Source organism: Chironomus tepperi, unplaced genomic scaffold (assembly GCF_022539635.2).
Source record: "Chironomus tepperi strain 1889 unplaced genomic scaffold, CSIRO-AGI_Ctep_v1 contig_11, whole genome shotgun sequence".
Taxonomy (NCBI): Eukaryota; Metazoa; Arthropoda; class Insecta; order Diptera; family Chironomidae; genus Chironomus; species Chironomus tepperi.
In genome coordinates, this window is record NW_027226133.1 from 1,591,829 (window position 1) to 1,616,034 (window position 24,206).

A 24,206-nucleotide genomic window follows, 5' to 3' on the forward strand; every position below is an offset into this window, starting at 1 on the left:
TCATTTTAAAATCTATTTACTCTTTTACTAATTGATTCTTGGTTTATTTTTTTGTTAATTATTGAGTTCTGAAGCAGATGGATGGTGCGAAGGTCGACCTGATCTTACTCAATTTTACGAAATTATGTCAGATTTTTTGGGGATTGATTGATTGATGGGTTAATTGACTTGGGTTAGATTTTAAAAAAAGACCATCTGAACTTGTGTCAAATTTATTTTTATTTCACTAGAATTGCAGTTTAGCGTGGATTAAAGTAGACATTTTACGATTTTGAAGTCATTCTCAGACAATTTGTAGTCTTTCTTGTGAATTTTCACTTATTACGTAATGCAAAAACCCACTTTATGACGCAAATGAGAAAAGCTTCATATTCACTTTGTTAAAGATACATTTAACAACATTTAAATAAAGTTGCACTCGTATTACTTCCATATGGCTTTCAAACGATCGCAGATTTTGTCATTAAGGATGTGTAAATGTAATTAAGAACTCCTTACGGATGTTATTTGTTTATTCTTTGGAGTTCAAAAACAGACTGAACTTTTACATGAAAAAGGGGTTTTCAACTATGTACAATAAATATTATTCAAATCTCAAATGAACGTTATAACAATTTTCTAAGTAAAACTTGAATTCAACTGATTTCTTTGAGAAATTTGACTAGATCGTCTTTAAACTCTGTTATTAAGCAAATAATGTCCTAATTTCTTGTAAATAATGATCATCAAATCAAATATCCCTAATCTTCTTCCTTTAACCTCCATCATGCAGAGTCTATCCGCTATTCCTGCTTAAGAGTGTTTATAATTTAAGAACACACACGATTCGTTAAATATCGGGTCAAAAAACTTCTATTAATATCGATAATCATTGAGAGTTTTATAAATTAATTAAAAATACAAAAATACAATGTGTATACAATCCTTAATCTAACTAAATAAACATTTCAAGTTTTATTTTCTATTCACCCCAAAATTTCAAACAATTCATGTGGTTTCGCAAGAAATTTGCTTTATTTCACGCAATCACGTGGCTATGATCTGATTCGAAATTTTGTAAATATTTGTGGTGTAATTTGAGGGAATATCAGATATTTTTAGGGTTCGGCTATGAAGCAGAGGTCTGCATTACCTGATGGTTTGATGGGCGGACCTGCAGTTTTGGGCTATACTTTAAAGTTAGGCCAAGGCTTCAGGTCTACAGTTCTCAGTTTTGAAAACTCAATGTTCGTTCTAATGACACAGAAGTCAAGAAGGGTCTCTTCCATGAAAGAGGCAAGAAAGCCATGTGTTAGGGAAGGAGGAATGAGACCATAGGAGATAAAAGGGACCGCTGGGGGTGCGACGACCTTTTATTTTATAAAATACTGAAGAAAAATTTGAATTTAAATTTGACTTTTTTGGCTACCTCCCACTCTGATATCAGTTCATATCAAATTACAAAATCATCAAAATAGGAAAGTGCCATGTCGCACGTCCGCATCAAATAACAAATTGTTTGATCATCGAGTTATTTAAGATAGGATAAAAAGAGACTTAAGTGTGTCTTTATTTTTTGACATAAGAATCAGCTAATAAAAAGAATCACATTGAGTTATGGACAACGAGAAATTTGAAATTTTGCCATATTTTGTAACATTACACCCTTTGAACGTCTTTACGATTCTTTTTAGAATTTAGGGATATTAAAAGTCAAAAATAGTTTTTTTTATTACGATTAAATGTAAAAATCACATAAAAATTTTACTTAAAAATCCACTGATTTGTTTACTGTCAAAAATAAAGTTTCTCAAGAGAGTTTCATGTCCCATGACAACAAATTGCACAGAAAAGAGGTCAAGAAATTCATTAAAAGTGAGTTTACCGAAAATAGAAAATTTCACAATCCCTATGAGAAAAAGAAAACAACATAAAACTTATAGAGTTCATGAGAAAAGATGGAACAGCTGCAACACAATGATTTTTCATTGTTAATTTTTCATGTATTGATTTACATCACGAGTGATTTTTATTTGAAAATTTTTATATATTTATTGTGAATAGGAATGAATCGCGTGTGGTTTTAGTGAAATTACTCATTTCATTTTAAATTAATTTATAATCTCAATATATTTTAAAAATAAATTTCCTGGTTCTCCAACCTTCGTTGTGTAGCACAGTGGTGGGCAACTTGTGTGATGCGACACACTAATGTGACACCATAAATGTTTGGAAAATTCCTTGAACCTGTAATGTCGTGTGACGTAGCAATATCGTGTCATGTGTCATGCCGAGTCACATGTCGTACCGTGTCACATGTCATGCCATGTCATATGTCATGCAGTGCTTGGTTTTGACCGTGGCTTGTTTTAAAAGTATGCCGCGACACACAGGTTACTCACCACTGACAGAGCATGTCAGCGAAGAAAATTTCCCCATTTCGCATCGCTATTATTGATTACTTTTGGTGAAAATATCGTAATTCGCCATAAATCTTTTTAATTTTTGTTTTGCATGTCGCTCATGACACATCATAACCCTTATTTTTAACGGCGTATAAAAGAGTCAGTCACAAATGATTATTAATGATGAAGTTTTATTCAATTGACACGTACATGCGCCACATAGATCGATCATCAAAGAGCTAATATCACTTTCAGAAACAAATTTAATTGCGACGTGTTGCAACATAAATCAAATGACGGACACAAAGTGACCACAAGAACGTTAAGTGAACTTTTGATGTCATTCTATTTGATGATGATTGATTTTGATGTTCGACTACCTCAAAAACTTAAATTAAATCAACTCGAGTAAAATGTTAACTAATTTTAAGAATTTTTGTTGACGACAAAATAAAAGTCATTACGGATGTAGCCATAAATTATTGTTGATGTCTAGTTGTTGAGACATTGGAATGAAAAGATTCATAAATTTTATATTGTGAGTGATTTTCAAACAAAATCATCATATAAATGGCTGAAAAGTATGCACAATGAAATAAAATGAGGATTTTGGGGTTGTGAAATTCTCTGCTTTTTATTCTTGATAATCAAAAAATTAAGCGACATTTAATGTCAAATTAAAATTTTCATGCATTATGTTGATGTCAGTGATTAAAAATAGACGAAATCATTTTTATTTCAAACAAAAAAGACTGAAATGCGATCTGTAAAATAAAAAGGAAAAAATTACCTTGACAGCTGTTTCCAGTATTGAAATTGACATTGAAGTCGCTTCTCTGTGATCTTTCCGTATTTTTAGACTGCAGAGAAAAATCGTAAATTAATTTAAACAAAAAAGTATTCACAATGTTTATGATTAAGTCAACATCACGGATGTTACAAGTCATTACAGCAGTGGTGCGCAACTTGTGTGTCGTGACACATTTGTGTGACACCAAAATTTGTTCCAAATGCCATGTGACATGACATGGTATGTGACTCGATGTGACACTATACACGAACTAGCCGTGACGTGTGACATAGAAATATCGAGTCACATGCCATGTCGTGCGCGGTTTTCAATGGACCCTAAACGCCAAACTTGCCCACCACTGCAATTACATGATCAGATTTGAAGATTGAAATAATAAACAAAATTAGAAATTATTTGTAGCTTGGGATAATTAATTTAATATGATTTATGTGATAGCAATAATGTAAACATTTTCATCACATTAATTTTGTTGCACACGTTAAAATTCTTTCAGATTATCTTGTTACAGTTTTTTTTAAATTAATTTACTATACTAGTGAAAATGTGTGAAAATTATTATATTTTTATCTGAAATTTCCTGTGACATTTTCTTACTTAATGGACTCAGCTGCAGAGAGATTTTGAGATTTTAGTGCAACTGATGTGCCACATAGTCTTGAATCTCGTAATTATGGCTTAATTCGATAATTAATGATTGTAATTCAATTCATATTTCATTTGTAAACATACCTGAAGTTAGCTGCAAATGAAAGATTTTACTCGAAAATTTGAATTTTGAAAAACCCTTACAAATGTTATTTGCAGAAATTTTTAAACTTTTCAAGTTTTCAAATAAAATATAAAGTTTCAATTTTAGAATATCCCACAACCAAAAATACTCAATTTGTTTTCATATCATAAAGATTCTTAAAATAACAAAATATCGCTTCAAAATAATGTCGTGTTAAAAATATTTTTAGAATGTTTAATTTTTCTTTTGCAAAACAGGCAATTAAGGCGTTTAACTTTCAAAATTATTTTAAATTTATGCGTTTTTACATTCTGCAATGTTCATTAATTTTGTTTAAAGTTGAAAAATATTTTGAAATAATTTTGATTAATTTACTTTTTAATGTACTCGATTTTGCAGATTGTGTAGCGAAACTTGAAGATTTTTATCGTATTTTGGATGAAAATTTGAAATTCAAATTAAATAATATGATGATATTGAGTTCTAGCTTTGACATTTGACAATAAATTCATAGTATCAAATCATTCCATATTCTATAGTCTCATTTTTTAATATCGCGGTAAAATTTTGATTAAAAAGTGTAAAGTGCAATAAATCCTTCAAAAATTTCCACTCGGAATGAATGTTTCCAACATGAGTCTTCTAAATCCTATCATCCATTATAAATTTCAAAGCTTGTTACTATTTAACGCTTTAAAATCACCAAAATTCATTTGTCTACCTTTTCATAAACATAAACTTTATCACTAAACGACTGTATGACGTAGATGGATCATCACACTACGAAAGTATACAATCCATAAAATTCGGCTATAATAAAAGAATCTAAACATAAAATAGAGCAGTGATGGGCAACCTTTTATTTGTTATGGCACATCTTGGTTTTAAGAATCGGCCTAAACCGAATATGACATGACATGTGACACGATATTTATATGTCACACTTTATGGCAAGTTCATGTATCGTGTCACATGTAATGTCACATCTTGATTGTAACTCGAGAATTTATCTCGGTCGCAGTTTCGACATCGATACTGCGGGAAACCTTAACACATAGATTGCCCATCACTGCAATAGACAGTAAAGTAAACAAAATTTACGTTTTTGAGCAGATGAAACCAGCACTTGATATAATCTCTGTCTAGCAACAACGACTTTTGACCCACTTATCAGGTGGATTCTCGCATCAACCACAAAACAACTCTGGCTTTTTTCATGAAATTGTATCCTGTATTTCTGAGTATTTTAATATTTTTAATAAAATATCATTTAAAAATTTCTGGTTGTAAAAATATAAATCATTTCTTTTATAGAGCTACAAATTGTACAGATTTAATAGCTTTGTTCGTCAATGACTTTCATCTTTTCTGTTTTTTGCCGCCCAAACCTTGTCTCAAAATATCATTTATTTCATCAAATTTCATTAGCAATTCATGTCGACTTGTCGAATTTTAATTTCACCTATTTCAAATGAATGGTGCAAAAATGAAAGCTTCCTACGCCATAATTCTCATTAAGATTTATGAATTATGTAATAATTTTGGACACATTGACTCATTGATGTTCATAATCATTATTTCATTGGCCATACTTCAATTTTTTTCGCGCGCAAAAGAACAAGCAATTAAAAAAATTTTATGTAGTCTTTTTGTACACATGCGGAAAATGATAATAAGGTGAAGGTGTTGATCCCGAGCGACACAAATGAAGGCAAGGCTGATGAAGCAATTTAGGACTCTGTTAAACCTCTTAATAGACATTGTCTCTTCAAAGACATTTAGCCGAGCCTTTAAAGTTCCAAAGTTCCGTGGCGGAGTCTTCTTCATTCATGTCGCTCGGGGATGATAGTGCTTTGTCTGAGCAGAGTAGAATCTGGGGTATCGAACCATATACTGGGGAATCTGTCAGTTTGAGAATAAGGTCTCTGTGGCTGAGGGGTTGGGCAACAGACCGGATTATCTGTATCACTCGTTTATGAGTGCTTGGGTTCAATTCCTTCCAGAGATCGGATAATTCAATCCATCATTATAGAGTGCTGTCGACATGAGAAGCATTTGCACAATGTTCATGACTTGGGGTAATGTCCAGGCTCTTCCATAAAGCTTTTAAGGCTCCGCTAAACTTATGTCTATTTTTGACAGCCATATGGACCATTGGAGCGGCTTCCATTAGGTCTTAATGGAATCGGATGAGCGCAGCCTTAAAAGCTCCGATCGGAGTCTTCTTCATTTGTGTCACTCGGAACCAGATAATGACAGAAATCTGTTAATGAATTTCACATTTATTATTATCATAAACAGCAACAAATTCCCTGACAAAGAAGAATGAAAATAAATTTCATTACCTGATGTTGTGATCAACGTCCATGCGTACGTGATGATCGTGTTTCAATGAAAGAAGCATGAAAAGTAAAGAAGAAAGGGAAAAAAATCAAATTTCGCGATATTTTCATCACACACAAGTGTTTTGCACTTAAAATACAAAAATTATTGCCTGAACCTGTCTCATCTATAAAGAAAAACTGTATAAGAAGTGAATTTGATATTTTTATGTCTCAAGCGGCCAAAATCTCCATTAAAATATTTTGTTCTACTCAAAATACAAAACTTACACACATCCAAACATCCTTCGGTCTTTTCGAGGTCTTTATCAAACATAAACTCTGTCTTTTTGCGAACACTTTTCTTTTATCTTCACGGCACGTTTTAAAGATTTTCTTTTTAATAAGCCTTATTACTTTGTTGACATTAACATTCTCACTCAGTTTCTTGTTGTGTGTTCACTCAATACACAATATTGAATTGATAATAGGGAATATCACGTAGATATCATCAACAAAGATCTGTCACAACTTGCCGCTGATTTATTGACAACACAACGTCACTAAAATGAGGATTTCTTACATGGCACGGCGCGTTTCTTTCTAGGGAAAGTCTGTCTTCGTCTTTCTTCTCATTTTCACCACCTACTGATTGTTCACTTAATTTTTTTGTGATTTCTTTTTATAAATTTGACGTGAGCATTTAATGCAAAAAACAACAATAATAACTGAATAAAAGAAAAACATGACATGAATATACAAAGTGTGAGAAAAGTAAATATTAAGATGTAAGGTGTTTGCGAATGATTTTCTTAATTTGACCACTTGATATGATAATTACTTACTTCGCTGATCGTACAGATCATCCAGGGTCTTTGTGATTGGCTCTATCGCTGGCTGCCCTTTGTAAACTATCAAAGATCAATGCTACGCTGTCTCTATCAATAGCCTGGACCAAATTGAGTTCTCCATAGTTCACTAAGCTTACTTACTTACTTCGCTGACCGTACAGATCAAGTGTGATCGATGGCGTCACTCAGTCGGCGACTGAAGCTCTATCGCTGGCCACTGCTTGCCAATTACCAATTCCAACTGTGATGCTATCTCTATCGACAGATTCTTTCCATGTTTCACTAAGAACCGATTAAAATTTGATTTCGCTGACCGTACAGATCAATTCTGATTCATGGTTTCCCTCAGAAGTCGCTGGAAACTGGCCTTATCACTGGCTCTCGATTGCAAATTTCTAATACCAAATGTAATACTGTATCTGTCAACAGCTTCTTTCCATGAATTCTCTGGACGTCATCTATAAAGTCAGCCTATACAAGTGCCAGCAGAAAAAAATTCTTGTAGATTGAGTTGAAATTTAAATAAAAATATCATTAATGAAAATAAAAAAAAATCCAATCGAACATCTATGGGAAAACATTTTTGATTATTTATTGTTTGAGATTCGAACTTCAAAAACTTCTATTATTCTTAATATTTGCAATTTTCTCTATGAAGAGAAGAAATGAATTGTCAATACTGTTAAAATAAAGACTCTTTATGTATTTAATTAAGATCAGGATTATGTCTAAATAAGCAGATCCAAAATTGTAATTATGAACGGTTGTAGACAAAGAAACTTGTAGACAAATCTGTATTTTTTTTTCACGAAAATTCTCAAAAATTGCGTCATTTGATGTAAATCCTAGCCACACATCTTGTAAAAGTTCAAATTTCTATACTTTTTTGAAACAAAATATCAAAATAGACTCAAAACAGTTTACAATAATATTTCTAAATCATAAATCCCTTGCCCTTGACAGTCATTATATTAATAGTTTACAAATCCATCATGAAAACTTCAAAGAAACATCGACAACAAAATATAATGCGTAGAATATTCATGAATGATCGTCAAAACGTAAACTATCCATGATATAAATCATCCAGTGATTATTAACAACACGTGCTGTATAAACTCAAAAACAACAAACAACACAAAATGTTGATCATATCCTTAAAATAAAAACATGTCGTAGACTTTGCCTTTTTATTAAGCAATTCTCGCACAGATTTAAAATAAAAATTCTCAATTGCTTGTGAAATTTTACATTAACGTCATTATAATTTATTTAATTAAGTCCATTTGAGTGCGTCTCGTGCTTACAGTACTTATTGAAATATTTGCCAAAGCCTCTCACTTGACATTATATGAGGCACTTAAGGCTGCACCACTTCCTTCTAATAATTCATTTTAGTCAGTCATGCTCAATTAAATGCTCAAAGAGACACAAAATTCAGTGATACATTAGATGACATTAAAAAATAAATATGACATGATGATCGACCGAGGTATTACCTTAATGTGCAATAATTTAACAAATTAGATTCTTAATGAATTCATAAACATGAAGAAGGAAAGAGGAAAAAAAAGGCCAAATCAAATATGACATGACATTCGGCTGGCAGAAGCTTTCACATGAATCATAAAGCCTTGCTTGTTAAAGAAAGTGTCATGCCAAATTGACAAAGTGATACGTACGATGAGGTCTTAAAAAATAATAATTAATATTTCTCGGAAAAGAATACGACAGGAATCGGATGACTAATGAACTATATATCTCTATTCACAAATAATTACTTACGTCCACAGCAAAAAAAAAAGTTTTTCATACTCATATCCATTTCTGCTTCTTTTTTGATGCTCTAGTTCAGTGGTTGGCAACATGGATTGTGGCATGGCACACATTGGTGATAAGCAGAGCTCGAACTCGATTTGACGAATTTTATGGACTCGAGTCGACATTAAAATACAAATTACGAGTCAAATTCGATTTCAGGTGTCAAGCCACAAAACTGTCCGTGGAATGGGGCCGTTCACTTATTACGTAACGCAAAAAATCGACCCTATTACCTACCATAGCATAATCTTGACCCCCTTCGGATCCGTAACATAATCTTGACCCCCCTTAGAGCGTTACGTAATAATTGAACGATCCCCATGTGATTCATGCCATTTCCAGAATGATTAAGTGTCACACAGGTTGCCGTGACATGCATGTTGCCGTGACACGCATGTTGCCGTGACATGCATGTTGCCGTGACACGCATGTTGTCGTGACATGCATGTTGCCGTGACACACATGTTGCCGTGACATGCATGTTGCCGTGACACACATGTTGCCCACCACTGTTCTAATTTACAAAAAATATTGTCAATTTCCATACTTAATGTCTACATATCTATCCACACAGATGTATGATATTCTGATTGTAAACAAAAACTACGATGCTGAGGGTCCCGATTCCATTTCAGTTCGTGTAGGCGATTTGGTGGAAGTATTAGAGACCGGAACAGCATCAAAATCACCTGATGATCAACAACCGAATGCAAAGTAAGTAACATTTTAAGTTTATTCTTATTTTAGTTCCGTCCACCATGTGGCAAATAAATCATCGACGATCAAGTGTAAATGACTATGTTGATGATTGATGTTTAAATGTATCACTAATTTTTATCATGTGAAAAAAGTCACAAATGATGAGATTGTGCTAGATTCAAAAATGATCTTCTAGATGTTACTAGTTCCGTTCCTTTTTTCTGTGTCGGTTAATTAGCTGTTTTGTGAAAAGTTTTTTGTTTTTCAATACTGGACTATAAGATGTTCACAGATGCTTTTCATCATGAACTGTTTTTTGCATGCCTATTTTGAGGTTATTTATGATTCTAATCTTAAGATCTAGTTTTGGTTATTTTAATTGAGACAAATTACAGACAGTGGATATAAATAGCAGTTATAAATTATCGTTTAATGCTTAACGATCAGTTTACGATCATGTGATGATTTTAAATGAAATCTTAACCAAAACGTATCTCTTACAACTGGATAAAAATAAATTAATAGCTCATCACCCACAACACGAAGTTGGAATGTAAGAAAAGTAGTCAAAAAATGAGACGATGATATAAACATTGTTTTAATTTATTGATTAGCACGGTCAAGAAATCTTCTTTAACGCTGAAAATATTTTGATAAAATAACGTGTAAAAAAAGTCTTATTTTAAGATATGAAACATTTGTTCTTTATTTAATTTGCATTAATTTCTCTTTATTTTCACATGGAAAATAATAAATGGCAATTTTACCTTATAAAAATATTTCATGATAAGTGCACGGAGAAATGAGTCTGGTTTGTGGGAAAAATAAACATTTGCAATTTATCAAATCAATTAACTGTTTTCATCAGTCTGACAGCAAAAGGATTTTCCACATGATAAATTAATATTTGTGGATTTAAAGGCACCTGCAAGAAATCTCATGACATTCTCATTTTATTTTAAAAATGTTTGTAAAGGCACAGCATGTGTTTTTGCGAAAATTTGTTATAGGTTTTAAAGTGAAATTTTCGCATATAAAAACGACTATGTTGAATTAAATTAATTAACTGAGGGATTTTCAAGGTTATTAAAATTAGCATTTTTCTTTCACTTAATTTGTCTATACAAAAATAAAAGAAAATTATACATTTTAAACGTGTGAAAAGGTTTATCTCTTCGTATCATCGAGTCACGGAATGATCGTGAAAATGTAAATATTTTGGAAATGAAATGAGTCTGGAAAAATAGTTCAATTGAACTCGGTTTTCCGGGATTTTATTGGTTGATCGACAAGGAAAATGTAGCAATTAATGCGAATTCTAGGTACAAAGTATTACTTTTTAGATTATTTGTGGTTTTAAGTAGAAATTTTGCCATTTTAAAGTATTTTGAAGAATAATTCATGCTTAACGTTCATAAGTTTTTTGAAAAAATTTCCGCATCTTTCAAAAATGAAGCAAAATTAATTTTAATCAGAAAATTCAGTTAGAATTGTTCAAATTCTTCTGTATTCTCCAAAAAAAGAAGCTAAATTAAATTTCAAAGAAAAATTTCCGTTAGGAATATTTGAAATCGTTCGCATCTTCTTAAAATGATGCAAAAATAAGCTTCAATGAAAAACTTCCGTTAAGAATAATTTCAAAATCTTTTGCGTCTTCATGCACATAATTTCAAATAGGAAATTTCCGTTCGCAACAAATTATCACTTCATTTATTTTCATACGACAAATATTTTCACTTTATATCATTTAAAAATGCAATTAATTCCTAAGCAATTAAATTCTGTATAAAAGAGCAGTTGAAAAATACGATAAAAATCTAATTAAGCGGTACAAAAATTATAAAAATGTTTACGATTATGTCTTTTAATAATAATACGCGACTCATGAAAGATGAGGAACTAAAAAGTTAAGAATGTAAAATAAATTGTAGGCACTAAAAATCATAATAAAAACTAATTTTTCATCAAAAAATTTTATTTTCACGTGTGTTATATGTGGCGAATATCAAACACAACACACAACACAACATCAACAAAATGTCATGAATCTTCCTGTACACAATAAACAAAAAAATAAATGTTTTTTTAGACGACTTAAAACTGATTCCGAATTTCCCGACGTGGGCAGCTGTGACGGTAGCAAGACGCTGTTGGATAGTTCCGCACAGAAACATAAAATCTCAATAAAACCAAAGAAGAAGCATGCAAAAGCGAAAAAGTACAATCCAAAGCCTGGCGAAAGGTAACACAAAAAAATTGTCACACAAAATTTATCCATTTAACAAAATTAAAAAATACAAAAAAAAATCACAAAATTTTCACAAGAAGGAAATCGCCATAAATTTACCTCCTTTTGCACCTGCCATTCATTAAACACATTAAAAACATTTTTTTCAAGAAAAATTTCACAATTAATATATTCTTAGACTTCTACTGCTTAATATTTCATTTGTCATCATATTAACAACCTGCTCTGTGACTTTTTTTCTCACTTTTTGATTTTGTGTTGCGACTTTTTGCGCTTAAAGTGCATGTTATATGTCTATGGTTATTGTCATCGGTGGTCGGTCTGTGAACTCTTTGCCTGTGACATGTATTCAATTTATTTTTTGAAATTTATTACGTTGATAATGGATTTGGGTGGGTAGATCGGGAGATGATAAATGTGATGAAGTTTTTGAGGAGAAATTTTAAAATTTTCTGTGGAATGATTGATAATGGACATTAATTTGTAGGAATTTTATTGAAATTCGGGGTGGGGAACTCGAGTGACATGAAGAAATCTTTGAAATTTGATGACGAAAATTCACAAAAATTGAAATTTTGCTCAAAATTTTTGAATTTTCAATCATAAAAGGTGAAAACATCCAGAAACAAGAGTTCGTCCTAAATTGCAGGTTTGCAGACCAAATTGCATCCAAAAGTGCAGGTGTGCGCATCAATCCAAAAAATGCTCATCCTGCAGGTAGCAGGCCTACTGCTTGAACTCAATTCAAATCATTCCATAAATGCGCTTCTAATCATCTCCCAGCCCACCTGATTAACCCCACCATCATTTATAATCCTCATAAATTTGTTGTGCCTTTTTCAAAACTAATTAATATCTTGCAAATAATTAGTTCAATTTTTCTTCTCAGATCATAAATCCTCAATTCATTACCAATTTTAATTAAATTATTTCTCACTTTTTTATGCAATTTTCGCTTATTTTCAGACTAATTAGTTAATTGCTTTACTCAATTATTCTGGTGCTAATTTATTATAACTTATTTTTTTTTGCGTCATTAAAAGGTGGAAGGTTCGATTATTCGATGGAACGGATAACTCGAAGGAAGGATGGGTGCCAGCTGATATTCTTGATACTCAGAACACGGAGCACGCGATCTACGGTGAAAAGGCTGATGATGCAGCTTATAGACGAGAGTAAGTTTGGGAAATTATGTGGGAGGGTTGTCAGGAAATGAAATTTAAAGTTGAAATTAAATTTGGATTTTTTATGAAAATTTCAACTCAAGTCAACTTGACTCAAGTTAGCTTGACTCCAAATGTATGCAAGATTTGTCAGGAAATGGCAAATTTTCTGTCATTTTTTATGAGCAGAATTGGAAATTGATTTGAATTTTGTAGGAAAAAGTTGATTCAAGTAAACTTGATGCAAGTCAACTTGACTCAAACCAACTTGACTCAAGTCAACTTGATTATTTCCTCAAAATTCATTTGCTTCTGCCAGTTTTTGATTACTTTTAGTCTAGTTTAATAAAATTTCCGTCTAAAAATGTCAAATTCAATGAAAATTCCCTATTTCAGAGCTGTAATCCGTGAATTGATCGAGACTGAGGAAGAATTCGGAAAGGATTTGCAGGCAGTAGTCGAAAAATACATGAAGCATATCGATGATCCAAAGAATAATGTACCAAGAATCGTTCGCGACAACAAAGATTTAATTTTTATGAATTTCAAACAAATTGCTGAATTCCACAACACGTAAGTCACTTCCTTTAATCACTTTGTTGCACAAATACTTACCAATGAGTCAAATTACTTTGTAGCGTTCTGATTGAAGGCATCAAATTTTATGCCAACAAGCCAAGCTTAATTGGTAAGACTTTCCTCCGATTAGAAAGGGACTTTGACAAGCACGTAAACTACTGTCGAGATGAATCGAATGCTCAAGAATTTTTATTTAACAACGATGCGGCCAGAGAATTTTTTGAGGTGAGTTAAATGAGAGTAAAATTTGAGATAAATTTTCATTTTGAGAGCACAATGGGAAATTGAGAATTTTCCGACTTTTTGAAAAATCTCCGAGAAAATTGTTCAAAAAAAGTTTCAAGATCTTCGTACTAAAATCCACGCCATCTACAAAATAAGTCAAGAAACTTAAAGATCAACAATGATCGATGTGAAGCTTTTCAAATGACGATGATGACGAGGAACTGAAAAATTGCCAACTTGTTTGAATGTATTTTATGAATGCGTGTGTAATGCTAATTATACCTCATTATTGTCTTATTTATCAACAACACCTGCCGCTTGTGTCGATATAATTGGAATATTTTTCAAAACTATGTCTGAATCTAATTTCAAGATCAAGAATTTCCGTAAACATTTTCCCGAAAAGTGAAAATTTCCCAATGCTGCAGAGTTCAATGTTTTCCAAATGTGATCAATCGATTTTTCATCTCTTAATGAGCACGTGAGATTTTATTGACTTGATCTTCACAGTAGACGAACTTTAGAGTTGTTTAAAAATAGCAGTAGAGCATAAACAGACCTAATTTTCAAACTTGACCTTGCTGCGGTGTCGTTTTTTTGTATATAAACACAAAATATTCTTTGCCCTTTGAGGAATAGCTACATACAAAGAATGAAAATCATTTAAAATTAAAATTCAAATTTGTTACATGATTTTATTTATTTTTTCCTCTTCTCGAAATGTCACTAAGCATCCTGAACATCTGAGTGACTTAAAATAATTTAATAAATAGAAATATCGCGGCGCTTAATTTAGGAACGATTAGACTGAGTGAAATGCTGAGTGGAAAATTTTGAAAATAATGAAATTTTTAAAGCGCTTTTCTTTGATTTTTTAATTTTTCAAGGTTTCGGAGATTAATTGATAATCTTTTTAATCAATTTTGACGTTTAGTTGCTTTCCACGTGGTTTTAACTTTTTGATTATTTTGATCAATTTCACACCCTTGACGGCGTAAAGCAGGTAAAAATGATACTGACCCAGGTCAGATTTGATGAATTCCAACCTTGGTTGAGCTAATTTGACTCAGATTCGAATTTTCGCCATTTGCTTTCTGGATAATTTCCTATACAGAAATGAAGAATGATTCATCTTTATGAACATGACTGATATGACTGATGTGTCGCTCAAGTGTGATTAGACATTCCAAACTTTAATTGAAGAATTTTAAAATTCAAAGTCAGAATTTCAATTGGGCATGGCCGTTTAGAAATTCACACTCAGTAATTTGAAGTTAAAGGCATTTTTCTCCTTAGTTGGACTTTTTAGGATCACTTTTGATAGTTATAATTGTAGAAATTCATAAAACCAACATTTTGGCATATAATTTGCTATGATTAGTGCTTTAATTAATGCAAAAATTCAAAAAATATCTCAATTACTGAGTGTGAATTTTTGTTCCATTTTTAAAAATTTTTCAGAAAATTTAATAAAAATCGCTAAATTTATGTGTTTTTTATGATTTAAATTGTGGGAGCGTAGAGATTTTATGTTCCTTTTTAAGATAAGATTACTCTACGGAAGCAAATCATGCTTTAAATTAGTTTAATTAACATAATTAGTAATCTGATTTTGAAAAAAATTATTTTTTTCCGTTGAAATTTTGAAAAAAAATGGAACGTTATTTGCGGCTAAGCCCAATTGAAATCCTTAAAACATTCCAAACTAGACTATTCCATTTCAAAAATCCAGACAACTAAAATTTCATTTGAATACTCAATAGATTCCAATCTACCTACTAAACTACTTCACATCAAAAATTAAAGTCTCCCACAGCTTAACTCAGCCTAAACAATCTGAAATCATAAACACATCTGATTTGCGAAAAATATGCACCGAGAAAATACTCTCATTTCATTTAACGCTTCAATGTCGGTTAAGCACGAGAATTCCATATATCTCTTAGTTTATAACTCGAATAAGCAACAGCAAAAAAATTGAAAGGTTGAAGGAGGATGTGCTGTATTTTTTGTGAATGAATGTTACACAAAACTCTTTTTTTCTTCTCTTGCACTTGTCGAGATTTCGTAAGCAAATCTTAAGAATGAATTGAGTTTTTATATATTTTTTCTTGAATGACAAAGTTCCGACCAGAAGAAAACATTAAAAAAAATTAATTTTAGATTCACGATGAAATGAAAAATTTCTCTCGCAAATTTATAATTCTGGGATAAAAATGTCAATAATGTGACGTTAAACAGTGATTGTTGGAATGTTAATCGTCAATAATAAGTTTAATTAAAGGCTCCTCACTGATTTAATTCAATAAAATCGATGTTTATTCTTCAGAGTTCAAAAACAGACTGAAATATTTGTTATTGAGGGGACTAACAACTACAAAAAGGGGAAATCCACTAAGTATACTTCCAAATACAATTCAAATATTAAACGACAGTTTACACTTTTCCACTGACTGATCAAAAACGCGTCAGATATGAATTCCTCCACCGAAGTTAGTGTTGAACTTCGAAAGTGTATATGCGGCGGTAATTCGTACAAAAAAAAAGAAAGGAAAAAGTGGCGAAAATATTTTAATTTTAGATATTTTTTTTTTGTGTAATATTTTCGCTTGGCCGAGGCGAAAAAGAGAAGAAAAATAAAAAATCGGAAAATTTCAGACAAATTTTTCTTAGTCGTTTTTGATATCTTCAAATGTGAAGATCCCCGCGCCCGGACACTAAAATTATTGAAATTCGGAATAAAAAGAAGTTTAAAGTGAATTAAAAAAGAAAGCCCACGCAATTTCGGGTGATATTTTTACGCCATTTAAGGATATTTTTGGAAATTCCTTCTTTTTTTGTTGTGACAAAAAATAAAAAATTTGTGTATTTTAAAAAAAGGTGAATATCATCATAAAAATGTATGATTAATGGTTTTTTAATGGACAACCTGAGGCACATAAAAACAAATGAAAAGTGAATAAGAAAATATCTTCACAGCAGTCACAGTTGGACATTTTATAGGATTTTAAATCAATTATTTTTCATGATCAATAATCGTAAGAATGCGATAAGGTCAAGTGAAATAATATAAAATAAAAAAAAATATATATATTTTTGAAAGATATTATGTGAAAAAGAAAAGGAAAAAAATTCACCAGAGATTGGAGATCTCGATGTGTAGTGTTCTAAATTTATCATCGTAGCAAAAATTGTTAAAGTTTATTTTTCGACCGTCCATAGGCATTGTACATAAATACTGTATATATATAAACATTTATTTTTTTTTCCTCTCTTTCCAATAATAAATTACGATGTGTGACTTTTTTATCAAGACTCATAGAAGTGTGATAATAAATGAAAATGTTTAAGGACTTTCGTCATACGACTGAATGTGTTTGTGACTATAAACTAAAGATCATTCAAGTGAAAATGAAATTAAAAACTCTTTTTTAATATATGAGTCAGTAGAGAAAATGTTACAAATTACATTTAAAAGCTCTAATTACGATATGTGCTAGTAATTCAAAATTTAATTGATGTCTTTGTGTATATACATAAAGTAAAGATGAACATTTAATTTACGCTTTAATCTGAGATTTTGAGGCGCCGGAAGGATGAGTTTTTATTATGTCGGGATGTCTTCAAGTATTTTCTTTAAGAGTTATGCATTTTTTAATGATATTTTGGTTTAGTTCCTATTCGACGATGAGCAAGGTCTGGGTATACTCACTTAACTCATTTACTGTAGCCATACCTCGATGTGGAGTCTAGGTTACAATAAAATGCTTCCCATCTGACTCTGTTGCAGATTCTGTCACATTGTTTGTTCAAATATTTGTCCGAATGTTAAGCTGACCTAATTTCAACAATGTTTTAAATCATGTAGCTTTTGGAGCTCCAGAACATCTTCTCACTTTTGGATTCCAACCAAAAGCAGTTTGACAAACTTGCATTTCTGTCCCAACAGCTCTCAGAAACCGATTGAAACTTTAATGAAATGTTATACTTCACAAGTGTCAGCAGAAAACAATTCCATTCAAATTTTAATCAACTTTTAACCTGCAAAACCGGAGTGAATTCAAGTCAACTTCGACCTCTGATAAAACTTTTTAATGACTTTTCAACACAGAATTTGGTACATTTTGTATTTCCGGAAGTGAGAGTTTTTAGCATTTGTGGACAATTTTTAAATTTGATCCTTCTCGACGATCTACACCCGAGGTTCGGATTCGATTGAACAAAAATACTTTTTGAGATAAAATCGTGATTTTCTTCTAGAAGACTCCAGAATCAACTTTATATTGAAATGTTCGCAATGTATTAGCTCTAATATCTAGACTAAAAGCTCTATTCTCATCAAATTTCAATTTGAATCCTTTAGAATGTCATGATCTAAAACTTACGCAAATCTATTGTTTCACAGTAATACCTTCAAAAATAGCATATTTTTCATAAGTCTAATTATTCATCCACCCATCTTATTATTCACATCCCATCTTTTCGAAACCTGCTAAAAGCATCATTTGTCTGCAATATTTATGACTCAACCATGTGCCAAAAAATTCAGCAAAATTTAATTCTTTTTGGGCGAAAATAACTCTTTATTCAGTTCCTCTGGTTCAACATTTTTTCTGACTCAAACAATCTGTAAATTTACAAAAAAAGTATACAGTGCAATCAACATCCCACTCAAATTTTATCCACGAAAATCTCGTCCTTCGCCATGACGTCGATAAATATTTTTAACACACTTGTGTGATCGCAGCTATAGAAAATGTTTTAATAGACACCAAAACAATATGAAGAGAATATTTTTCTTCGGGGTCTGATCTTCATGTTTGTAAAGGAACCAGAGTTGACAATTGTTAGAATATCATGTACCATCGGGCGCCGCCGGTGGCAGGTGTCAATAGTCGGCGTTGACTGTCTATTATAGAAGACACAAAAATTTCCAAAATCAGCGAATTGCCAACTCTGGAAAGAACCAACTTATCACTTCAAACTCCTTTATCTCATATTGTTTACATTAAGTCTGTCTGCAACATTGTCTGATCATTTAATGACCACAATATTTTCGATCTATTTTAACCACAAAAAGATGCATTAAAGTCATCTTATACAAGTGTTTACAGCATTTTCTCTTAAACCTTTATCAACAAGTGGACTTTAGCGAATCCATTAATTATAGAAATTTATTTAAGAGGAACGGAAAAGAAAATTTGCTGCAGAAAAAACTTTTCTTCTTCTTTTTCGCATGAGAAAATCTTTTCTAAAATTAAAAAATCAGTTCTGAACTTCACAATATTAAATTATGTGGGAGATATTATTCAATTTTATATGAATTCACTAGCCTCGTCATCATCGTCGACCACGTTGATCGACATTTTAATATCGTCCCTTTCTCTCTCATCGAGAATGAACAGTCATTGTAAATTGGGCGTGTAAATTAATCACTCACAAAGGCAAAAAAGTGGAAAAAAATGTGTCTTCATCATTTTGAAGACGTTGAGTGATATGTGAATGAATATTGTTGACAAAAAAGTTTGTGTCATACATGAAACGAAAATAACAACTGCGGAATGTCACGAACAAGATTATTAATAAATAAATTATGAAATATTTGCCCTTGAAAAATGTGAAATTGTTCAATGTGAAATGTGAGGACTTGTATAATTGATATGTGTAAATAATATTTATTCCAGGAATTATCGGAAAAGCTTGGTGACGATAAAAGCATCAGTGAACATCTTCAATTGCCGATTCAACGAATTAACGACTATCAACTCTTGCTTAAGGTATGTTTTTAAATGTTTATTGTAGTTTATGCAGCTAGATTATTGAGGCCGAACAGTTAAATGCAGGCTTATGTTTAGTTAATGACTAGTTCCGACTAGTTCTAAGCTCTATTCCAAGAATGTGTTTGCTAGTGCGCTGATACGTCGCGATTTCATTGTTAAGACGCGAAGTGGCTTAGACAACACCGTGAAAAATACGGTTTGTCATATTATGCCGCTCGAGGAGCTATTTTTTGTCACATCGAATATGATTTCATCTCCTTGGAATAGATATTGCTCAGATATACTAATAAATAAATCTTCTGACTTATTCTTGAACTTTTAAACATGTCGTGAGTCAGGCCAGCACAATTTGCTTACTACAGCACCGCTAATTCTCCATATTAACGGTAATACGTGATGTTGCTCTTTCTAGTCATAGAATAGTCTTGTTAGACTCTTGCTAGTCATAAAGTCCTAATCGAATAAATCGTTTAGAGCAACTCTACCTGACCTAGTCTCAGATTCAAACAGTTATCTAGTTGAAAAATTAGAAGTATATTGCTTTTAGAAATTAAAAATCGAGTCGTCTAGACTTACTTTAAAGTTCAAGTCGGTTTAGGACATTTTCACATTCAATCAGGGATTAGTCTTGTCCTAATGCTCATTACTCAAAATTCGAGTGGTAAAATTCCGTATTAACTGTAAGCATGCCTTTTCGACATCGGGAACGATACAAGAATTTCTCGCAAATCGTGCGTGACCGGAAAATCGAGTATATACAACTATAAGCCACAAAGTTGTCCTGACGGCACCATGACAGTTGATTTCGATCGAATCGAGTATCAATCCCTACATCCAACAACAATAAGTTCAATATCATCACTTTCATAAATTTCTTGAATTTATTTTAATTAAGATTCAGCATCAACATTCCCATTAAATCTTTGCGAAAAAAGAAAAAATAATAAATATTTCAAGGGATAGGACAACGACTTGAAAATCGCTACAAAAACAAATAAACTGAATCACGTAATCCTCATAACTTGTACAGTACATATGCTCCTCATAAATTATTCTTGGCGCTTGTCCATATTTCATCTCAGCTATTTCAATAATAAGAGATGCGTTTGTAGTACGCGAAGCCAAAAAAAAGGCAAAATAATAAATTGAGGAATTTCGATTGAGCTCTATTTACCAAGTTTTTCATACAGACATTAACAAACAGCAACAATTAATTACATGGTATATACCGTTTGAAAACAAATTATCACAACACAATTGCCATGAACACCTTGAACAGATTTACTCATAATCTAAAAATATCATCTGTTGACGAATTTCTTTTAACACTTGTTTTCTCGTGAATCTACATGCGTAGACTTTAGTAGAAAGTGGTAGCTGTTATTAGGTCAAGAACCTTGTTATTAATAGACATATAAATATTTTATACTTACTATTATGTTGTTGTTGTTGTTGTAGGAGCTTGTAAAATATTCAACACGCTTAGGGGACAACGTCTCTGATCTACAAAAGGCCCTTGAGTTGATGCTAAGTGTCCCACATCGGGCAATTGATAATAAATTTCTTGCTAATATCGAAGGTTATAAAGGTAAATCCTTCATAAATTATTTTAACCTCAAAGTCATTCTAATTGATTTAATTTAAATATTTAGGGACAATCCATAAATTAGGACGATTAGTAACCCATGAATGGTGGACTGTAATTGATAAAGAAGGAAAGTCAAAGGAACGTTATATATTTTTATTTAAAGCACGAATTTTAATTTGCAAAGTTAGACGCATTTCTGACGATCGATCAGTTTTCATACTTAAAGATATCATTCGATTGCCAGAAATAGAATTAATTGAACCGGACGATAAATTGAAAATCGAATTTAAAGCATCTGATGGTGTTATTGCTATTGTAGCACATAAGGAAGAGTCAAAGAATATTTGGTTACGTGAAATCAAACAATATCTAAGTGACGCTGTTGCACTACAAGAACATTCTATTGACGATATTCGAATTGATCCAAGACAACATCTCGATACTAACGAGCCATTAATCAGATTACCACAACGTATCGAAGCTTACGAAAACGATCAAAATATCAAGCCATCAGACGTTGCTGAGAATTATACAATCTCGAAATATTCAACGAAAAAAGTCTCGGAGGAAGTAACAAAAACACAAACTGTAAACGAAACTACAACTACTACTCAAATTAAGAAAACTGAAAAGACTGAAGAATCTAGTCAGCAAATTGCACAACAAAAATCTTCAGCACCTGTAAAGGAGCCATCAAAGATCCCTGTTTTTAAGAAACAATCAACTGAAGAGAAACCTGAAGTTCCAGAAGTTAAAAAGTGTGGAAAACCTGTAATCTCACAACAACCACCCAAAGAAAATACTCAATTTGAAACTGTAAAGAAACAACAAGAAAAAGTTGAAGAAGCAAAGAAAGTTGAAGAAGTTAAGAAAGTTGAGACAGTAAAAGTTGAAGAAAAAGTTACAGCGAAACTTGAAGAAGTCAAAAAATCAGAACAAGTCAAAAACGTCGAAGAAACTAAGAAAGTTGAAGAAATCAAGAAACCAGAACCAAAAGTCGAGGAATTAAAGAATCCAGAACCAAAAGTCGAGGAATCTAAGAAAGAAGAAGCTAAAAAAGTTGAAGAAGCGCCAAAACCAAAAGCTTTACCAGAATTAAAAACTGAAATAGTACGTAAACCATCTGTTGATTTAACACCTGTTGCTTCATTAGACAAGTCACTTGTAATTGAAACAAAGAAAGTTGATACTGTAAAGAAAGAGGAAATCAAGCAAGATCCAGTTAAAAGTGAATTAACAGAAGTTGAACAATCAGTCAGTGAGAAACTTGATAAATTAAGTCAAAAATTAAGATCAATTAGACAGACAGAAGTTGATAAAGAACTCAGCAAATTTGTACCAAAGGAAGCACCGGAACCAACTGAAACTGAGAAATCTGAAGAAGTTATAAGGAGACAAGAAGCTATCAAGGAGGAAATTCAAGAGAAAATCGACGAAGATTACATCAGCGAAAGCAGTGTAATCCGTAGAATTGAAGAAAGATATAAGAAGAATTACAAGGAGAAATATACAGCAAAGAGTTCTAAGAAGAGCATTGACCTTGAAGAACCACCAAAAGTATCAAAGAAAGCTGCTGAAGAAAAGCCTGAAAAGCCAAAACCAGCACCACTAAACTTATCAAAAGACGAAAAACCAGCTGACGAAAAATTACCAAAAGTAACTAAAGCAGCTGATTCTGGTGACTCAAAAGACAAACAATCGCCACCAAAAGAAACTCAACAAAACAATAACAACAACAATTCTGACAATAATCAATCAGATCAAAATCAGGATCAACCACCAACACCACCACAAAGATCAAACAATCAAAGACGAAAAGGCTCAGGCGATAAGGAACGATCACCTCCAACACCTGGCTCTATAAAATTACCTGGATTCTTTGATCCACCACCGCCAACACAATACGAAGCTTCCATTGAAGTTCACGTCAAAAAGGAAAAATATCCTGATCCACCACCAAAAATCACAAGAAAAGTTGTCGTTAAAAACGAGGAACTTGAGAGGAAGACAGAAGAATTTTTGAAAGGCGATTTACCGTACGAAAAAGAAGACTTCTCATTAATCTCAGCACAACAAAAGATTAAAAATTTAAAACATAATCTTGGCAAGACAACAGATACAATTAAATTTGCTGAAGATACCGTATCGAAAGCAATTTTAGGTGATTTTTCACATATTAAAACACCTGGCACTGTCGTTGGTGAACGAAAGAAGGAGCCTGTGTTTGAATACCAATATACTGTTGAGGATCCCAAAACCGGGGTATGCATAACAACTTCTGAGACGGTAGATTTTGAAGACGCAGAAGAAGAATTAACAAAATTAGCTAAAATGGATGCCGATAGCAAAACTAAAATTACCAAACGCGTTGAAGGTAAAGGCTTTATGTCACATTTTCAGCATATATACATTCTTCATACATATTCAGCAATGAATTCAACCTTTTTTTATATTTTCTTCATTCATCTCAGATTATTTATACGAAATGAATTTTGGTTTAAAAAATTTTATTTATTTTATTCTTTTAACATGTTTCGCACATTAAATTCACGAATTTTCTTGTATATAGAGTAATGTTCATTCAAGTCGCACTCGTCGCACAGGTTGATTGTGCATAATTTCTGATAAAATAATTCATTTAATGAAAAAATTGGAGCAATAATTCGATATTGCTTTCTATTACAAAAGATTTTATAACAAATAGTGCTGGATTTTTGTGAAATGGATGAATTCTTGGTAGGACAGAGGCATGGAGGGTCAAACCCACTCTTTATCTTCACTCTATCTTCCCCTTCGCAGTGATCACAAAATCTATTGAATAACTGAATTCCATAATGAAATTAAATTCAAATCCAACCCCTTTCCTCTTTAACAATTTTTGGGGTTTCCCCAGGGACGTATTCAAATGGGGTTTTGGGAGTTAAACCTCCCTCACACCCAAAATTGGAAAAAAATTCTTTAATTTGCTAGTTTTTCGTGAAAAATACTTAACCCTCTAAAATT

General features: G+C 32.0%; 1 protein-coding gene and 1 long non-coding RNA gene across 2 annotated transcripts in view; one reads left to right on the forward strand and one right to left on the reverse strand.

Moving 5' to 3' along the window:
- LOC139087092 (obscurin-like) overlaps nt 1-24,206 on the forward strand; it is a 52,357-nt gene that overhangs the window by 11,844 nt on the left and 16,307 nt on the right. Inside the window, 8 exon segments of the mRNA XM_070635790.1 lie at nt 9,496-9,635; nt 11,710-11,862; nt 12,912-13,043; nt 13,428-13,604; nt 13,670-13,835; nt 19,520-19,612; nt 21,074-21,203; nt 21,268-23,577. Coding sequence (XP_070491891.1) covers nt 9,496-9,635; nt 11,710-11,862; nt 12,912-13,043; nt 13,428-13,604; nt 13,670-13,835; nt 19,520-19,612; nt 21,074-21,203; nt 21,268-23,577 — 3,301 coding nt within the window.
- LOC139087514 (uncharacterized) lies at nt 14,511-16,320 on the reverse strand. Its single transcript, XR_011544139.1, has 2 exons — nt 16,129-16,320; nt 14,511-14,941 (listed from the first exon to the last, which is right to left on the reverse strand). It is a non-coding gene; the product is annotated as an uncharacterized lncRNA (long non-coding RNA).